This window comes from Chrysemys picta, chromosome 11 (genome assembly GCF_011386835.1).
Source record: "Chrysemys picta bellii isolate R12L10 chromosome 11, ASM1138683v2, whole genome shotgun sequence".
Lineage (NCBI taxonomy): Eukaryota > Metazoa > Chordata > Testudines > Emydidae > Chrysemys > Chrysemys picta.
Genome location: NC_088801.1, coordinates 78345331 through 78359072, shown reverse-complemented (window position 1 = coordinate 78359072; position 13742 = coordinate 78345331). Strand labels below are relative to the sequence as shown.

Here is a 13742-nt window from a genome sequence, read left to right as displayed (position 1 = left end):
CCTCTGAAATGTCCACCAGCACTTCAAGGAAGCTCTGTCCCTTTTGTGATGCAGAGTGAAAGCGCAAGCAAGAGGACTTCTTCAAAAGGTGCCATCTCCATGTTGCTGGCTCTAGTTGCTGGGCACACACAGACCAAACTCATTCCTCGATAGTCTGTGCTGGCGGGCTGGTCAAACTTCCTGTAACAAGCAGGGTGGACAGAAAAGTTTTGCTACACTGCAACATGGTCAAAGGGCTATAGTGGCCACAGTTCAGGCAGGTGTTAGGGAATCTGGGATAAGGTTGGTTTGACTCAGGTCTACATGCTGCAGTGTGGATGTCAGAGCACCAGCCTATGTTAGGCTACGTCTACACTACGGGGGGGGGGGGGGGGGATCGATTTCAGATATGCAAATTCAGCTACGGGAATAGCGTAGCTGAATTTGACGTATCTGATCCGACTTACCCTGCTGTAAAGACGGTGGCAAATCGACCGCCGGGGCTCCCCCGTCGACGGCGCTTACTCCTACCTGGGCTGGTGGAGTACACGCGTCGATTCCGGGATCGATTGTCGCGTCCCAACGAGACACAATAAATCGATCCCCGAGAGATCGATTTCTACCCGCCGATCCCTTCCCCCCCCCGTAGTGTAGACGTAGCCTTAGAAATATCTTAATGTAAAGTTAAGAAACAGTGTAGATGCTCAGGCCCAGGGTTCTCCAACATGGGCCAGCTGACTCCAGACCCAATAACCCTGGGCTTACATTGCATTGTAGACAATCCCAGAGTGACATAGATGCATATCCTCATCAGTGTTCAGTGACACAACCAGTTCAGGGGGGAAAAAAATTCCATGGCTATCTTCAAAAATCACATCTGGAAAATGAAAGGGAAATCAACAAGGAAACATTTTTATAAGCTTTATTTACATTAAGTAAATGACAGGCTTAAAGGGAACTGGGATTGAACTTTCATAACCAGACCATGTGGTAAAAACATCCAAAAATTTGAAGTATTGTTCTGAAAGGCATTAAAGTGGAAATATTGCAAATGAACATTGGGGTGGAATTAATGAGCAGAGGTGAAAATGGGCTGGTGCGGGCTGGTACAGTGTACCAGTGAGAACTGGCTGCCGGTACCGGCCCGCACACGGCCGATGTTAAAGCACTGCTGCTTTTGCTCCCCCGCATCGGCTGCCTGGCCATGAAGGGCTGGCTGGGGGAGTCTGATCCCCAGCCCTGCCCCTTCCACCCGAGGCCCCGCCCCTTCCGATGGCCAGAGCCACCCCCCACCTTGCCCAGGAGGGACCCGGGGTACCAGTAAGTCCCTCTGCTTATTTTCACCCCGTTAACGAGTTACAGTCATACATTCAGAAAGATTTTATAGATCTCCCTCTCGTGTTTTCTTCCCTTCTCCCTTTTATTTTATTTCATCCAGTTTTGCACATCATTTTAGCTAACACTTGTTTTCCATCCATTTATTTCTCTGTCTGCTCCTAAATCTCTTTTATTCCCTATCACAGATTATTCCAACTCAGGTTCCCAGTTCTCTCCCTGATCTTATCCCTTCCTCTCCCTTTGCCCCAAGATTCTCCGGTTTCAGGATTGTTTTCTTTCATTCTTTTCACATTAGTTCCCTACCCCTCTCGCCTTGCCCCAGGTTTCTCTATTTACTTTTGTTTTACTTTATTCCCACCCCCCCTTTGATTTCTTCTCTCCCTTCTGATTAAACCTGCTCTGTAACTGCCTCTCCCCTCCCTGCAGCCAGCTCACCTTCATCCAAATGACATCTCCTCCCATGTCCCTCCCCCCACCACAGCATCCCGTCCCCTGGGGCCTGGAGGTCACACTTGACAGTTCCTGGGACTGGGTCTCTATCTCCCAGGCTCCCTGCTGGGGAAGAGTATTCACCTTCTCCCCAAACCTCCCAAATCACAATTAATTTGGTGTCCTTGTCACCCCCACATCTGCCTGTCCCCCAGTCCCCCTAGTAGTTACAGCCCCAACCCCACATCACTTCTGTCCCTGACCCTCCAACAGTTCTCATCCTGCAGCCCCCACATGTGCCCCTCAGGGCCCCTATGCTCCTCCTGCAACTCCAGGAGTTATTCACACACACCCCTTCCCATCCCTGGGGCTGCAGGGAGGGCGGGGGGGGGGAGCGTCATAGAGATTAGATATTGGGGTTGGGTAGACAGGTGTCCTCCAAGGTCATAAAGATGGGCCAGAGTCTAGGTAAATGAGACACCTCCAGTATCCTAGAGACTAGGATGACTGTGATTAGAGACACCCATTTTTTCATGCCCATTGGACTATTCTCACCATGTCTCAGTAGCAGTGTCTGCGCCACAATTCCCAGAGTCCTCCTGTGCCATAGAGGACAGTGACACACAGGCGGCAAAAGCCTGGGGTTGATGAGACTGGAGGAGGTGGAGAAGCCACCCCCTGTTTTCCACACTCTGACAGGTCAGACACCTATCAGGGCCTCCAGGGTCATAGCGGTTGCATGGCAGAAAGCCTGAAGGAAGACAGGAAACTTTCAATGTCACAAAGACAAGGGGGTGTGAGACTAGAGAGGTTGAGTTCAGGGTCTCCAGGGCGATATCCCCCCCAAGTCTCAGCAACACTGTCTGAGCCGGGATCCTGTCCAGACCCAGAACCAGGGACGGATTCGCTGCCCGGTGAAAGAGGCTGGCGAGAAAGTGAAGATCGGGGCCTCGTTATCAGCATCAAAAAAAGCCACCTGCCCCCATTCACAGTCCAGAGAAATCCGGATCCTTCTGGGGACCCGGCTCAGGGGCAGGGGGGTCTCAGGGAAGGTGAGAGCCTGGAACTGACTCCCCCACCGCTGCACAGCCCAGATCCCCCCCTCAGGGTTATGACTGATCCAGCCTTTCCTCCTCACAGACTCTCTGGCCACCCCCACAGCCCAGCGTTTCCCATCCCCCACCTCCACCTCCCAGCAATGTCTCCCCGAGGTGAATCCCTCACAGCCCAGCACACAGAGCTCAGTGTCAAATCGCTCAGGATCATCGGGCAGGTACCGCGGGGTGTGTCCCCAGCTCACACTTTTCTGATCCTCAGACACGACGAGCTGGGGATGAGCCGTGTCTGGATCCAGAGTCACCGTCACTGGGGAGAGAGAATCAGAGCGTTAGGGGCAGAGCTCGGCCCGGGGGGGGCTGGGGGCATTTCTCACACTCCCCAGCAGCCCTGGTCTGCCTGGGACAGGCCTGGATCCCAGGGCGCTGCCTCTGTCCTGGGCACCTGACACTGAGCAGAGACGTCACTGCAGCTCTCAGCCTGGGTAATGGGACCCCCTGTTGGACGTTCGCATTCAGATACAGAGGCTGCAGGTTCCTGCTCCCCAGCTGGCGTAGCTCAGATGGCAAAGAGTCTGGAGGGGAAAAGGGTCCCAGAGATGAGAGCACCTGGTCTCTGATTTACAGCGCCAGCCTGGGGAGCGGCTTCTCTGCCCCGAGTGCCCTGGCAGCTCCTCCCCCGGCTGCTGGGACCTGCTGTGGGGGCTGCAGAAACTGCCTCTCTCCCCCTTCCTGCTGGAGCGGCTCCCCGGAGGGTTAGAGAGGAGGAACCTGACGTTGCGCAGAGGGGCGTGAGAGGAGGGAGGCACCAGATATGAACCCGGGGGAAGCAGTACACTGAGCCCAGCCTCCTGTCCCTGGCCTGGGAGAAGAGGAGGGGACAGAGCATTGGGGCAGAATCACTCCAGCCCAGAGAGTGGTCAATGGGGGGTGGCCTTGGGAAGAGAGAAGGGAGGAGGTGGCAGCGTCAGAGGAACACTGCATCTCTAGCGGAGGAAGAACTGGGGAGCTCAGCCTGCCCAGCAGAAGAGAAAGGAGGGATGCTGGTGAAGAGCCAGGGGAGAGAGCCCCTCGCTCAGGGAAAAGCAGAGGGCACATGGATGGGTATGGAAACACCAGAGCATTTGAGTGTCGCTCGGGGCGAGTGTGTCTGGTCATGGACTCAGTGCAAAGGCTGGTGGCAGGATTGTTTGTGTGACTTCAGCGCGGGATCGCCACCACATTTCAAGTTTGTATTTTTATTTCTTGGGGGTGGGGGAGTGTCACATTGGGTGTTGGTTTGGTTTGTGTCTTTAGCTACTCGTTTATAAAAGTGTTTTCATGCATTTTTTTCTCTGAAGTGAGAAGTTTAGCCCTTTCTCAATAAGCTGGCCAAATACTTCACTGGTGCTACTCACAAGCAAACAGTGAAATACAAGTACATAGCCAATATTCATAACTTCAAATACAAGAATGATACACACGTACAGACAGCATAAGCATAACCAGCAAATTACAACCTTTTCATAGACACCTCACTTCACTATCTTTGTACACGATTTGTTGCAACTATATGACAGTCGTTGCAAAAATGGTTATAGTTCAGTTAGATACGTCACTCGCCTATCTGCTCTCAATGGACTTGCCTGTGAACGTTCCACCTGGAGTCTAGGTCATGCTTCTGCTGTGACTAAGTGAAATCCTGCATGGACGTGGGACTTGCCCATGTGACTCCAAACACCATCTCGTTACCTGTAATTTTCCACTCTCTCTGCTGAGGGCTTTGTTTGAAACAATGGTGGTTTCCGTGCGCATGGCAGAAGCTATAAAAGGCCCCAGACACATCTCCATTTGGCCTCTTTCCTGCTCAACCACTTGACTAGGACCTCATACTAATGGGAGCATCTAACCAAAGGACTGAGGACCTGCCAATGATTCAGAAACAACCAGAGACTTAATAAGCCAACAGTTTATTCCATCACTGCTACAAGCCTGATCCAAGAACTTTGCAGTTATGGTATGTGACTAAGGGCTTGTCTACACTTAAAACACTACTGCGTCACAGCTGTGGTGGGTCCATGTAGACACCCCCATGCTAACGGGATGCCATCTCCGACAGGTGATAGCTGGGTGATGGAAGAATTCTTTCTTTGACCTAGCACTGTCTCCGGGAGGGGGCAGGGACTTCTGTTGGCTCAACTAGGCTGCTCAGGGGTGTGGATTTCACCCTTGAATGATGTAGTTATGCCGACCTAATTTTCTAGTGTAGCCAGACTTAAGTAACACACCTCCACTTCCAGCCTGTCTATTTCCTTCCTGACCTATTTTTCTTTTTCTATCCCTCTCCTTCTGCTTCTATTCAATCAAAATCTGACTTAGCTGGCCAAGACTGCATATTTTGCAACACTGCTGCAAACCTGTGACCAGAAAGACAGCTAAATGCCATGCCCCAAGCAGCCCGAGGGTGGTCTCTGAGTGGCTGGCAAGGCCTTGTGCTAGGCCTGTGTTTCTCTGGCAGTGAGAGAAACTCAATACCAGAGCCAGAAGCTGCATCTTCTCTTTGCTGTTCTTTTCTTTCCCCGTTTGTGTGTGTGTGTCTTATCTTGCCACCTGGGAAACGGGATTGAACTTTAACAAGAAACACCACAACAATGACAGCTGCAGCCCATCTCAGCTAATCTCTTCCATTTCCCCAGAAGGACAGCTGCTACCATCTTAAAAACCATCCAAGAGACTGTCACATAAGGAACTTTCCTTCTAAAAACTGTCTCCCGCTAAAGAGAACGGGCACAAGGGATGCTGTTAAAAGGAAAGTCTTACGGAATACTTTACATTTCCATTGCTTTAACTCTTTCTCTTTCTTTCTCTGTATTTTAGTAAAACACTAACAGGGATTTTAGAGGTGTGTTTGCCATGGGACTAAGCAGGCTGAAGTCTCTATCTACCGCAAGCCTTGTATCACCCGTTCTGTGTTGGACAGTGACAGGGTCACGTTAACACCTTTGACTCCTTTGGAGCCTTGAGACTATTTCATTTACCACAAAAGTTCCCTCCCCCTGTGTGAGTGGCATGGGGAACTGAGCATCTTTTCTCCTTTCTCCCCTCTAGGATGTCAGAAGCACCATAGACAGGTGCCTGGCTCCTGTCATTAGTCTGGCCACAGGCTGAGACAAAACAACTCTCCCAGGGCACAACTGCAAAGTGGGGAAGGTGACGCATGGGGTCGGAATCTCCTTTGGTTTATTACAAACCTGGGGTTCCTGCATTTCCTACAAAACTAAATATGTTTTCTTAATCGCTTCTCTGCTCAGGCTGCGTCTACGCCCCCTTGTGTCGGTAGAACGTATGTCGCTCAGTGGTGTGAATAAACCACCTCCCGAGTGACACAAGTTACACTGACCTAAGCGCCGGTGTGGACAATGCTATGTCGCTGGGAGAGCTTCTCCTGCCCACATGGCTACGGCTCTCGTTGGGGGTGGGGAGCTCTCTGCCGTCAGCTTCCAGCAGCCACGCTAGAGAGTTAACAGCAGGGCAGCTGCATCGGTGCCACTGTAAGCTCCCCAGAGCAGCCACCGCCTTCGGGCAGGGACGATGCCCCTGACTGGGGACACAGGACGGGCCTGTCACCTCCAGGGCACTGGGTTCTCTTCTGCCCAGGGCAGGAGTGAACAAATGTCTGTGTGACGTGGTGACCATTCAGAGACCGGTGAGGAATGAGCTGGTGCGAAGGAAGTTGATCTCGGTCCAGGGGCAGGTGGGCAGATGTCCACAGAACACAGACCAGCAGGAACATTGGAATCTACTGGTCAAAGCATGGAGGCTGAGGAGTGAATTGCCCATGGGGACTGAGCTCCCGTCCTGTTCCCAGAGCTGGTCTCAGTAAATCAGGGCTGAAGCACATTGATGGGACACCTCGGGGAAGCATTGCTGGGGCTGCAGCTATTCTGTGGCTGGATACACAGAGATTCATTCTCCAGGCCCCTCAATTCAGCATTTCTCACTGGCAAGAAATTCATAGTAAAATATGATGATTAATGGGGAAAAAACTGTTTCTTTCTAGATGTGAAAAAGGAAAGTTCCAGCAGGTGGAGGACACGTCTCCTGGCCTGGAAATCAGACTTGGTTATTGGTGCCAACAAACCAGTGCTCTGAAGGAGACTCTGAGGAAAATCAAAGGTACTGAGAAGGGAGCTAGGTGGGGAAACTGAGACACACGTCTGGGACTTTTGGAAGTGATGGGCTCTGACCGTTTAGTTGCAACAGATGCTAACATAAAAGTGAAACAAATCAGAGTGACCAATAAATTATCAATCCTGACTCAGGGGAAAGGGCTCGGGGGATTTCCCAAGGCAACAAAGACGACAAACGGGTCATAATCTAATCATTTGAATGTGGTTCATTTTCCCACTAAGAAGTTTCTCAGGAGTAATGAGAAATCCAGGGTCCAGATGAAGGGAGCCATGTCCCATTCTCCTGTCGGACAGTCCAGTCATGGTTTAGTCCTGTTTATAAATAGAGAAAAGAGTCCAATAAAAATAGTTTAATACAGCGAGAAAGTCAGTATATTGGAGGATAGAGCAGGGAGCTGGTGGGGGGCAGAGCTGGATTCTACCTCACTGTCTGACCTTGGTCAGGTCAGTTAACCTCCCCGTGCCTTCATTTCCCTGTCTTTACCGTGGAGAGAGCAACAATTACAGACCCCACAGGAGGATGTTGGTTTGATGCTTAACCACATGGCTAAGCAACGAGAACCCCAAATTCCCCCAGGTGCTTTGGGAGCCAGGTTTGCTGTTTGAATTCTGTATTTCAGATGACATCAAGCCTGGACGTTGTGATTATTTACCTTGGGGGGGGGGTCACTTCACTCACAGCTGTGATGGCCGAGTGGTTAAGGTGTTGGACTTGAAATCCAATAGGGTTTCCCCGTGCAGGTTCAAATCCTGCTCACAGCGAGGCCTGTGTTTTAGGCACACTTGCTCACTGGTGCAGTACATCTCTACAGACCCATGAGACACGGTCAATACACTCCCCACCCCAAGTAATTCCTGTTCTGCTCCTTTCATAATGATGCCTGGGAGGGAGCCTCATGATGTGTCCCTGAGGTCCCAGGCAAAGCCTCTACCACGCCCCCGGCGCAGCCCTACCCTGGGTGCAGAAGGAGCTGAACGCGGCAGTCGGTATGAGAGGCCAGGGGAGGCTGAGCATCCCCCACAAGGCCGCCCATGCAGGGGGGAAAACGCTCGGGATGTGGGGCGGGTCACCCCTCCGTGGGCCCATTGTCATCTTTCAAGCCCTGGAAGTGAAGCTTCAGAGAATTGGGGGCCATCACAGCTGCAAGGGAAGCAAGCCTCTAAGGCCAGAGAAAGTGGTAAATCAGGGGTCCCCAATGCGGTGCCCGCGGGCGCCATGGCACCCGACGGGACATTGATGTGCACCCGCCTAGTGCCCAGCAGGGGAGAGAAGCCGCAGCCCCGCACGTGCCGGGGACAGAGAACTCCGGGGCTGCAGGCTGTTCTCTGTCCTTGCGGCTTCTCTCCGGCTTCTCTCCGCGCTGCCCAAAAACAAACAAAAACCCACTCAGACTCTGCCGCCCTAAGAATGGCCGGAATGCCGCCCCGTAGCATGTGCTGCCCCAGGCACGTGCTTGCTCCGCTGGTGCCTGCAGCCGGCCCTGTTGTGAGTATTCTTCCGCTGCACTGATACTGCTGTTTGCTTGTGCTTTCCGCTTTATTATTTTTTTAACATTTTGCCCAAAATGAATGGTTCAAATAAAAGACAATGTACGTATTATTTCAATGCAGAGTGGGAAGAATCCTATTGTTTTATTGAAAATAAAGGGAAATGTGTTTGCTTATTGTGCGGGGGTGCTGTTGCGGTGCCAAAAAAACATAATGTCGAGCGCCATTTCCAAACTAATCATGGCTCTTTTGACATTAGCCATCCACTTAAATCTGAGTTGAGAAAGAAGAAAATTAATCAACTCAAATCAAACCTATCTGCCCAGCAATCTGTTTTCACTAGACAAGTGGTAAAGGACCCCCCCGCCCCCTGCTCACCTAAGGCAGGAAAAAGTGATGGATGCCTGGCCCCATGGCCCCCTGGTAGTCCCCCTTAGGGGAAAGGGGCGGAGAGGAGCAAGCAGCGAGTGAGTGGAGTCTTGGGGGAAGAGACAGAGAGGAGTGAGGGGCAGGTAGGGGGGGCCTAGGGGGAAGGAGCGGAGGGGAGTGAACAGTGGGTGGGCGGGACCTCGGGGGGAGAGGATGCCCAAGGGCGGGGCCTCTCTGGCAGGTCCATGGTCTAGGCGCTGATGGGCCCCCAACTTCTAGGGGTCACTCATCTGAAACCCAGGATGAAAGTGACACAGGACCTGATTCTTGTTTGGGCTGAGGCTACATAACACCTTTACCTTCGGGGCAGTGTGACGGGGCTCTACAGGGGCACAAAGCCCTCCAGACATGGCCAGAGACAGGGAAAGGTCATCAGTATGGAAGAGAATCAGGCCCAGAGTTAGACAAGGTGTGCAGAGAATATTCTCAGTTCTGTTTAATTACACTTCGCCCTTGGTAGAAATTCTTCCTGTATTTTCTCCATTTCACTGCCTGACTCTGTATCTCTGTCCTTTTCCCGTTTGTTCCATAGAATTATCAGGTTCTGTCAATTAATAGCCGCAATCCCGCCATAAACACGACAGCCTGAAATTTCAGCTCTCTCCCTCTGCCCTCCAGCTAGACATGCTGCCAGCTGAACTGGAGCAAGAATGGGGACCGTCTCTGGCAGAGGGCGTGAAAAAGACACACGGAAAGGGTGAGTTTCACAGGGATTTCCTCAAGTGAGGAGAAACTTGGGGTCCCAGTTAGTGCCCAGAAACCCCTTCAGGGATCAAACAAACCAGAGGCCCAGCTCACCCCGATCTGGGCTCCATGGGGGAGTGAGCAGGGGGCTGCTGTGACACACACAGACTGACTGGCCCTGCCCAGGGGAGCCTGTGCTGGGCACACACGGACTGTGGCTGAGGAGGGGCTGCCAGACCTCCCTGCACAGACGGACACTGAGGGAGGAGGGGGCAGCTGGACAGACCACTCCTACCTTCAGTGGTGCTGATGTTACTCCCTGAGCCTGCTGAGCCCTGTGGCCCTTCCCAGCCACGCCCGTGTGAGCAGAAAACACCGAGAGTCAAGGCAGGGGAGGTCAGATCGTTTATTGGACCAACTTCTGTTGGGGAGAGAGACAAGGGCCTGAGGACCAGCTCTGTGGAGCTCGAAGGCTTGTCTCTCCCCAGCAGAAGTTGGACAATAAAAGAGATCCCCTCCCCCACTTTATCTCTCTAATCTCCTGGGACCGACCCTGCAAACAGAGAACTTCTGATCGAGCACCAAGAGGCTGTATGTAACACGTACGTTTCATTTATTCAAACAGTGCCTAGCGCAGCGCGGGGAAGAGCTTCAAGCTGCTGCCAGCCACAGCCCCTTCTGCGCAGGGTTGCCAGAAAACTGCCCCAAACCAAGGGCGATTGCACCTGCAGGCCAGACCTCTCTGTTCCAGATTGAAGGTGCCCTTTGGTCTCTCAGCCTGACGCTCTCACACAACCACAGCGGCTCCAGGCACCGGGTCCCCTCTTGGCGCACTGGGAGGGGGTAGCAGGACTCCATGTGCTAGCAACAAAGCAGGTAGGCCACAGAGTGGGGAACTGTACTCAGGGAAGCAGACACTCTGTCAAGGATTTAGGTGTCGTACTGGGCAAGCCACTCAACATGAGCTCCCAGTGCGATTCTGTGGTGAACAGGGCTAACGCCAGCTGTGATGATGCGGGGATTTTCTTGTTTGTTCAGTGGTTTGCATGCAGTGTGTGGGACTCAGTTTCCCTGGGTGTTGTTTGTTTAACGAGGTGGCACTGGTGGGAGAAGTAGTTTGTTGTTACAGAGGACCAGCGGTGACCTCGCCCAGGGCCGGCTCTGGCTTTTTTGCCGCCCCAGGCAAAAAAGCCTCCCACCGCCCCCACAGGGAGCGCGGCAGGGGAGGGGCTGGTGGCCGGAGCGCCGGGAGGAGGGCGGCGAGCCCACCGCGGCTCCCCTCATCCCGGCGGCCAGAGCGCCGCGGGCGGCCCCGCTCTCAGGCCGGAGCGCCGCGCCGCCCCCCTCCAGATGCCGCCCCAAGCACATGCTTGGTGGGCTGGTGCCTGGAGCCGGCCCTGACCTCGCCTGAACTGTACGGGGCTGAGAGAGAGCACAAGTCCTGGGAGTCAGTGACACCATCCATGGATAGATAAACAGAGGATGGAAAGGGAGGTGATTCAGCAGTGATGAGACTGATTTCAAAAATAACATTAAAAATACTGGAGAGGGTGCAGAACAGAGCCATATTTGAGGGCTGGAGAAGATGTCTTGTAAGGAGGCATTGAAAAGCTCAGTCTGTTTAGTTTTTAAAAAAGATTGAGCGGTGAGCTGATTGCCATGTACAAGTGCCTTCGCCGAGAGAAAACACCAAGTATTTAAAGGGCTCTTTGGTGTTGCAAAGACAGGCAGAGCAAGAACCACGTCTGGAAGCAGAAATCAGAAAAATTCTCATCAGAACAAGGCAGAGATTTGTAAGAGGGAGGGCGATTCATCCTTGGAACAAGCTGCCAAGAGAAGTGATGGATTCTCCATCTCTTGATGTCTTCCAGTGAAGACAAGATGCTTTTCAGGAAGGTGCTTTAGTCAAAAAGCAGCTATTGTGATACATAGGAGGCTGGGATATGCAGTCAGATTAGATGCTCTAATGGTCCCTTCTGGCCTTGTCTACTAATTTATGAAAAACTGATGTTTTATTGTGTAGCCAGCTCCATCCCCAGACTCAACAGTCATTGAGTGTGGTGATCGAGGGGAAACAACTCAAACACCCAACGAGGCTGGCCAGGGGCAGGACATCAGCTTTGAGGGGAGGGGTGGGGGTGGCACTGACATCACAAAGGCCTGTTGCAGGAACTCGGCCTATTGGGCAAAGATGGTGGGGAGGGGGTGACCTCACAGAGAGACCCTGATATCAGCCGGGCAGGACAGAGGTGCAGGGCCAGGCCAGTCTCTCAGACACCCCCGGCTTTGCTGCCACAAGTCTCCTTCACAAGGTCTCTCCTCGAGGACTGAGAGAGAATTAGGATTCATGGATGTGAGCATGAGGAGGAACCTCTGTGGAGTTTTCTCCTTTCCTACCACTGATTGTTTTCTGGCACAAACTTCCCTTTTACAAGGTAAGAGGCTCAGAGAGGTTCGGAACCTGTTCAGACTGATCCCCCTGGTGCAGGCAGCATTCTAGGCCCAGAAAACACTGGCTTAAGGTGGCCAAATTTGATTTCCTACTAGGACTTTGATGCTTGGAATCCCTGGGGACATTGGGATTTATCCTTTTTGGTTTCCCTTTTCCTCTTTCCTCCCTCCTTTCTCCTCTTCTCTTGCTTCTTTTCCCCCTTTTCCCGGCTTCCCTCCCTCTACCAAGAAGGGGTGTGTGTGGAGTGTGGATGGGGTGGGGGTGTTGCTCTCATTGCGGGAGGTCCTCACAAAGAGGTGGGGCTGGATCTGAGAGTGATCCCCTCTGATGGTGACCTGGGCCGTCCTTTGGGACATCTGGTGAGACCTCTCAGCCTCCCGCCCCTCAGAGTCTCAGTGCCGATTGGCCGAGCAGGGGGCTATCGCCAGCGAGGAGACTCAGGTCCTTTTGGTCTCTTTTCAAATCAGGCAAATAAGTCACAACCAATCCAATGTATGGGATTAATCTTGCTGCTTCTCTCCATTAATTGTCTCTTAGCAGGTCATGATTTCCTCTAATGTTCTAGGTCTTCTAAAATACTTGCTGAATAATTACTATGAACCACTGTTGGTCTGTAGCTCACTTGAGAGCACTTCGAATCATAGAATATCAGGGTTGGAAGGGACCTCAGGAGGTATCTAGTCCAACCTTCTGCTCAAAGCAGGACCAACCCCAACTAAATCATCCCAGCCAGGGCTTTGTCAAGCCTGACCTTAAAAACCTCTAAGGAAGGAGATTCCACCACCTCCCTAGGTAACCCATTCCAGTGCTTCACCACCCTCCTAGTGAAAAAGTTTTTCCTAATATCCAACCTAAACCTCCCCCACTGCAACTTGAGACCATTACTTCTTGTTCAGTCATCAGGTATCACTGAGAACAGTCTAGATCCATCCTCTTTGGAACCCCCTTTCAGGTAGTTGAAAGCAGCTATCAAATCCCCCACCCTCATTCTTCTCTTCTGCAGACTAAACAATCCCAGTTCCTTCAGCTTCTCCTCATAAGTCATGTGCTCCAGCCCCCTAATCATTTTTGTTGCCCTCCGCTGGACTCTTTCCAATTTTTCCACATCCTTCTTGTAGTGTGAGACCCAAAACTAGACACAGTAGTCCAGATGTGGCCTCACCAGTCCCGAATAGAGGGGAATGATCACGTCCCTCGATCTGCGATTTATTCTGATCAGTCAATGTATGGAATTCAAGATGGCTCAAGTAGGTTGAAAGTCAGGAGCAGTGTTTCCTCTAATTTTTTATGTCCATGTGCGGAATGAATTTTGTTGTGTGCACCAATGTGGAGGTGAGATGTGACACATCACCTGTATATTGCTGCACATTAAAAAATTCCTTCTGCACATGGACGGTGTGTGGCAACGCTGCTGCCAGCTCCAGGCCCCAGCGCAGGACCATGGTGGCACAGCTGGGGACAGCAGCAGCGCTACCGGTCGTGCTCTGCGGGCTCCCGGCGTCACTCAGGGGTGGGGTGGGGCCTGGGGCGGAGGAGGGGTTTGCCCTAGGGCCGCACTCCCCCTAGGGACGACCCTGGCGGTAATATCAGGCCCACCCTCGTGGCAGGGCCAGGCTGGCACCAGGTAAGGCTGGGGAAGGGCAGGGTGGGGGGAAGCGGCGCAGGAGGGAGCCAGGGGAGGCCCCCACTGAGAGGGGGAGGCCCTCCCTGACCACCGCC

General features: G+C 52.6%; 1 protein-coding gene and 1 non-coding gene across 2 annotated transcripts; one reads left to right on the top strand and one right to left on the bottom strand.

The window, feature by feature from the left end:
- Positions 1 to 628: 628 nt before the first annotated feature.
- LOC112060998 (butyrophilin subfamily 1 member A1-like) lies at positions 629 to 3133 on the bottom strand (the record flags this gene model as incomplete). The annotated part of the gene is made up of 1 exon (XM_065561257.1): positions 629 to 3133. A coding segment is annotated over one exon (537 nt), but the record flags the coding sequence as incomplete, so codon positions are not given.
- Positions 3134 to 7650: 4517 nt separating this feature from the next.
- TRNAS-UGA (transfer RNA serine (anticodon UGA)) lies at positions 7651 to 7732 on the top strand. Its single transcript has one exon. It is a non-coding gene; the product is annotated as a tRNA-Ser (tRNA).
- The last annotated feature ends 6010 nt before the right edge of the window (positions 7733 to 13742 follow it).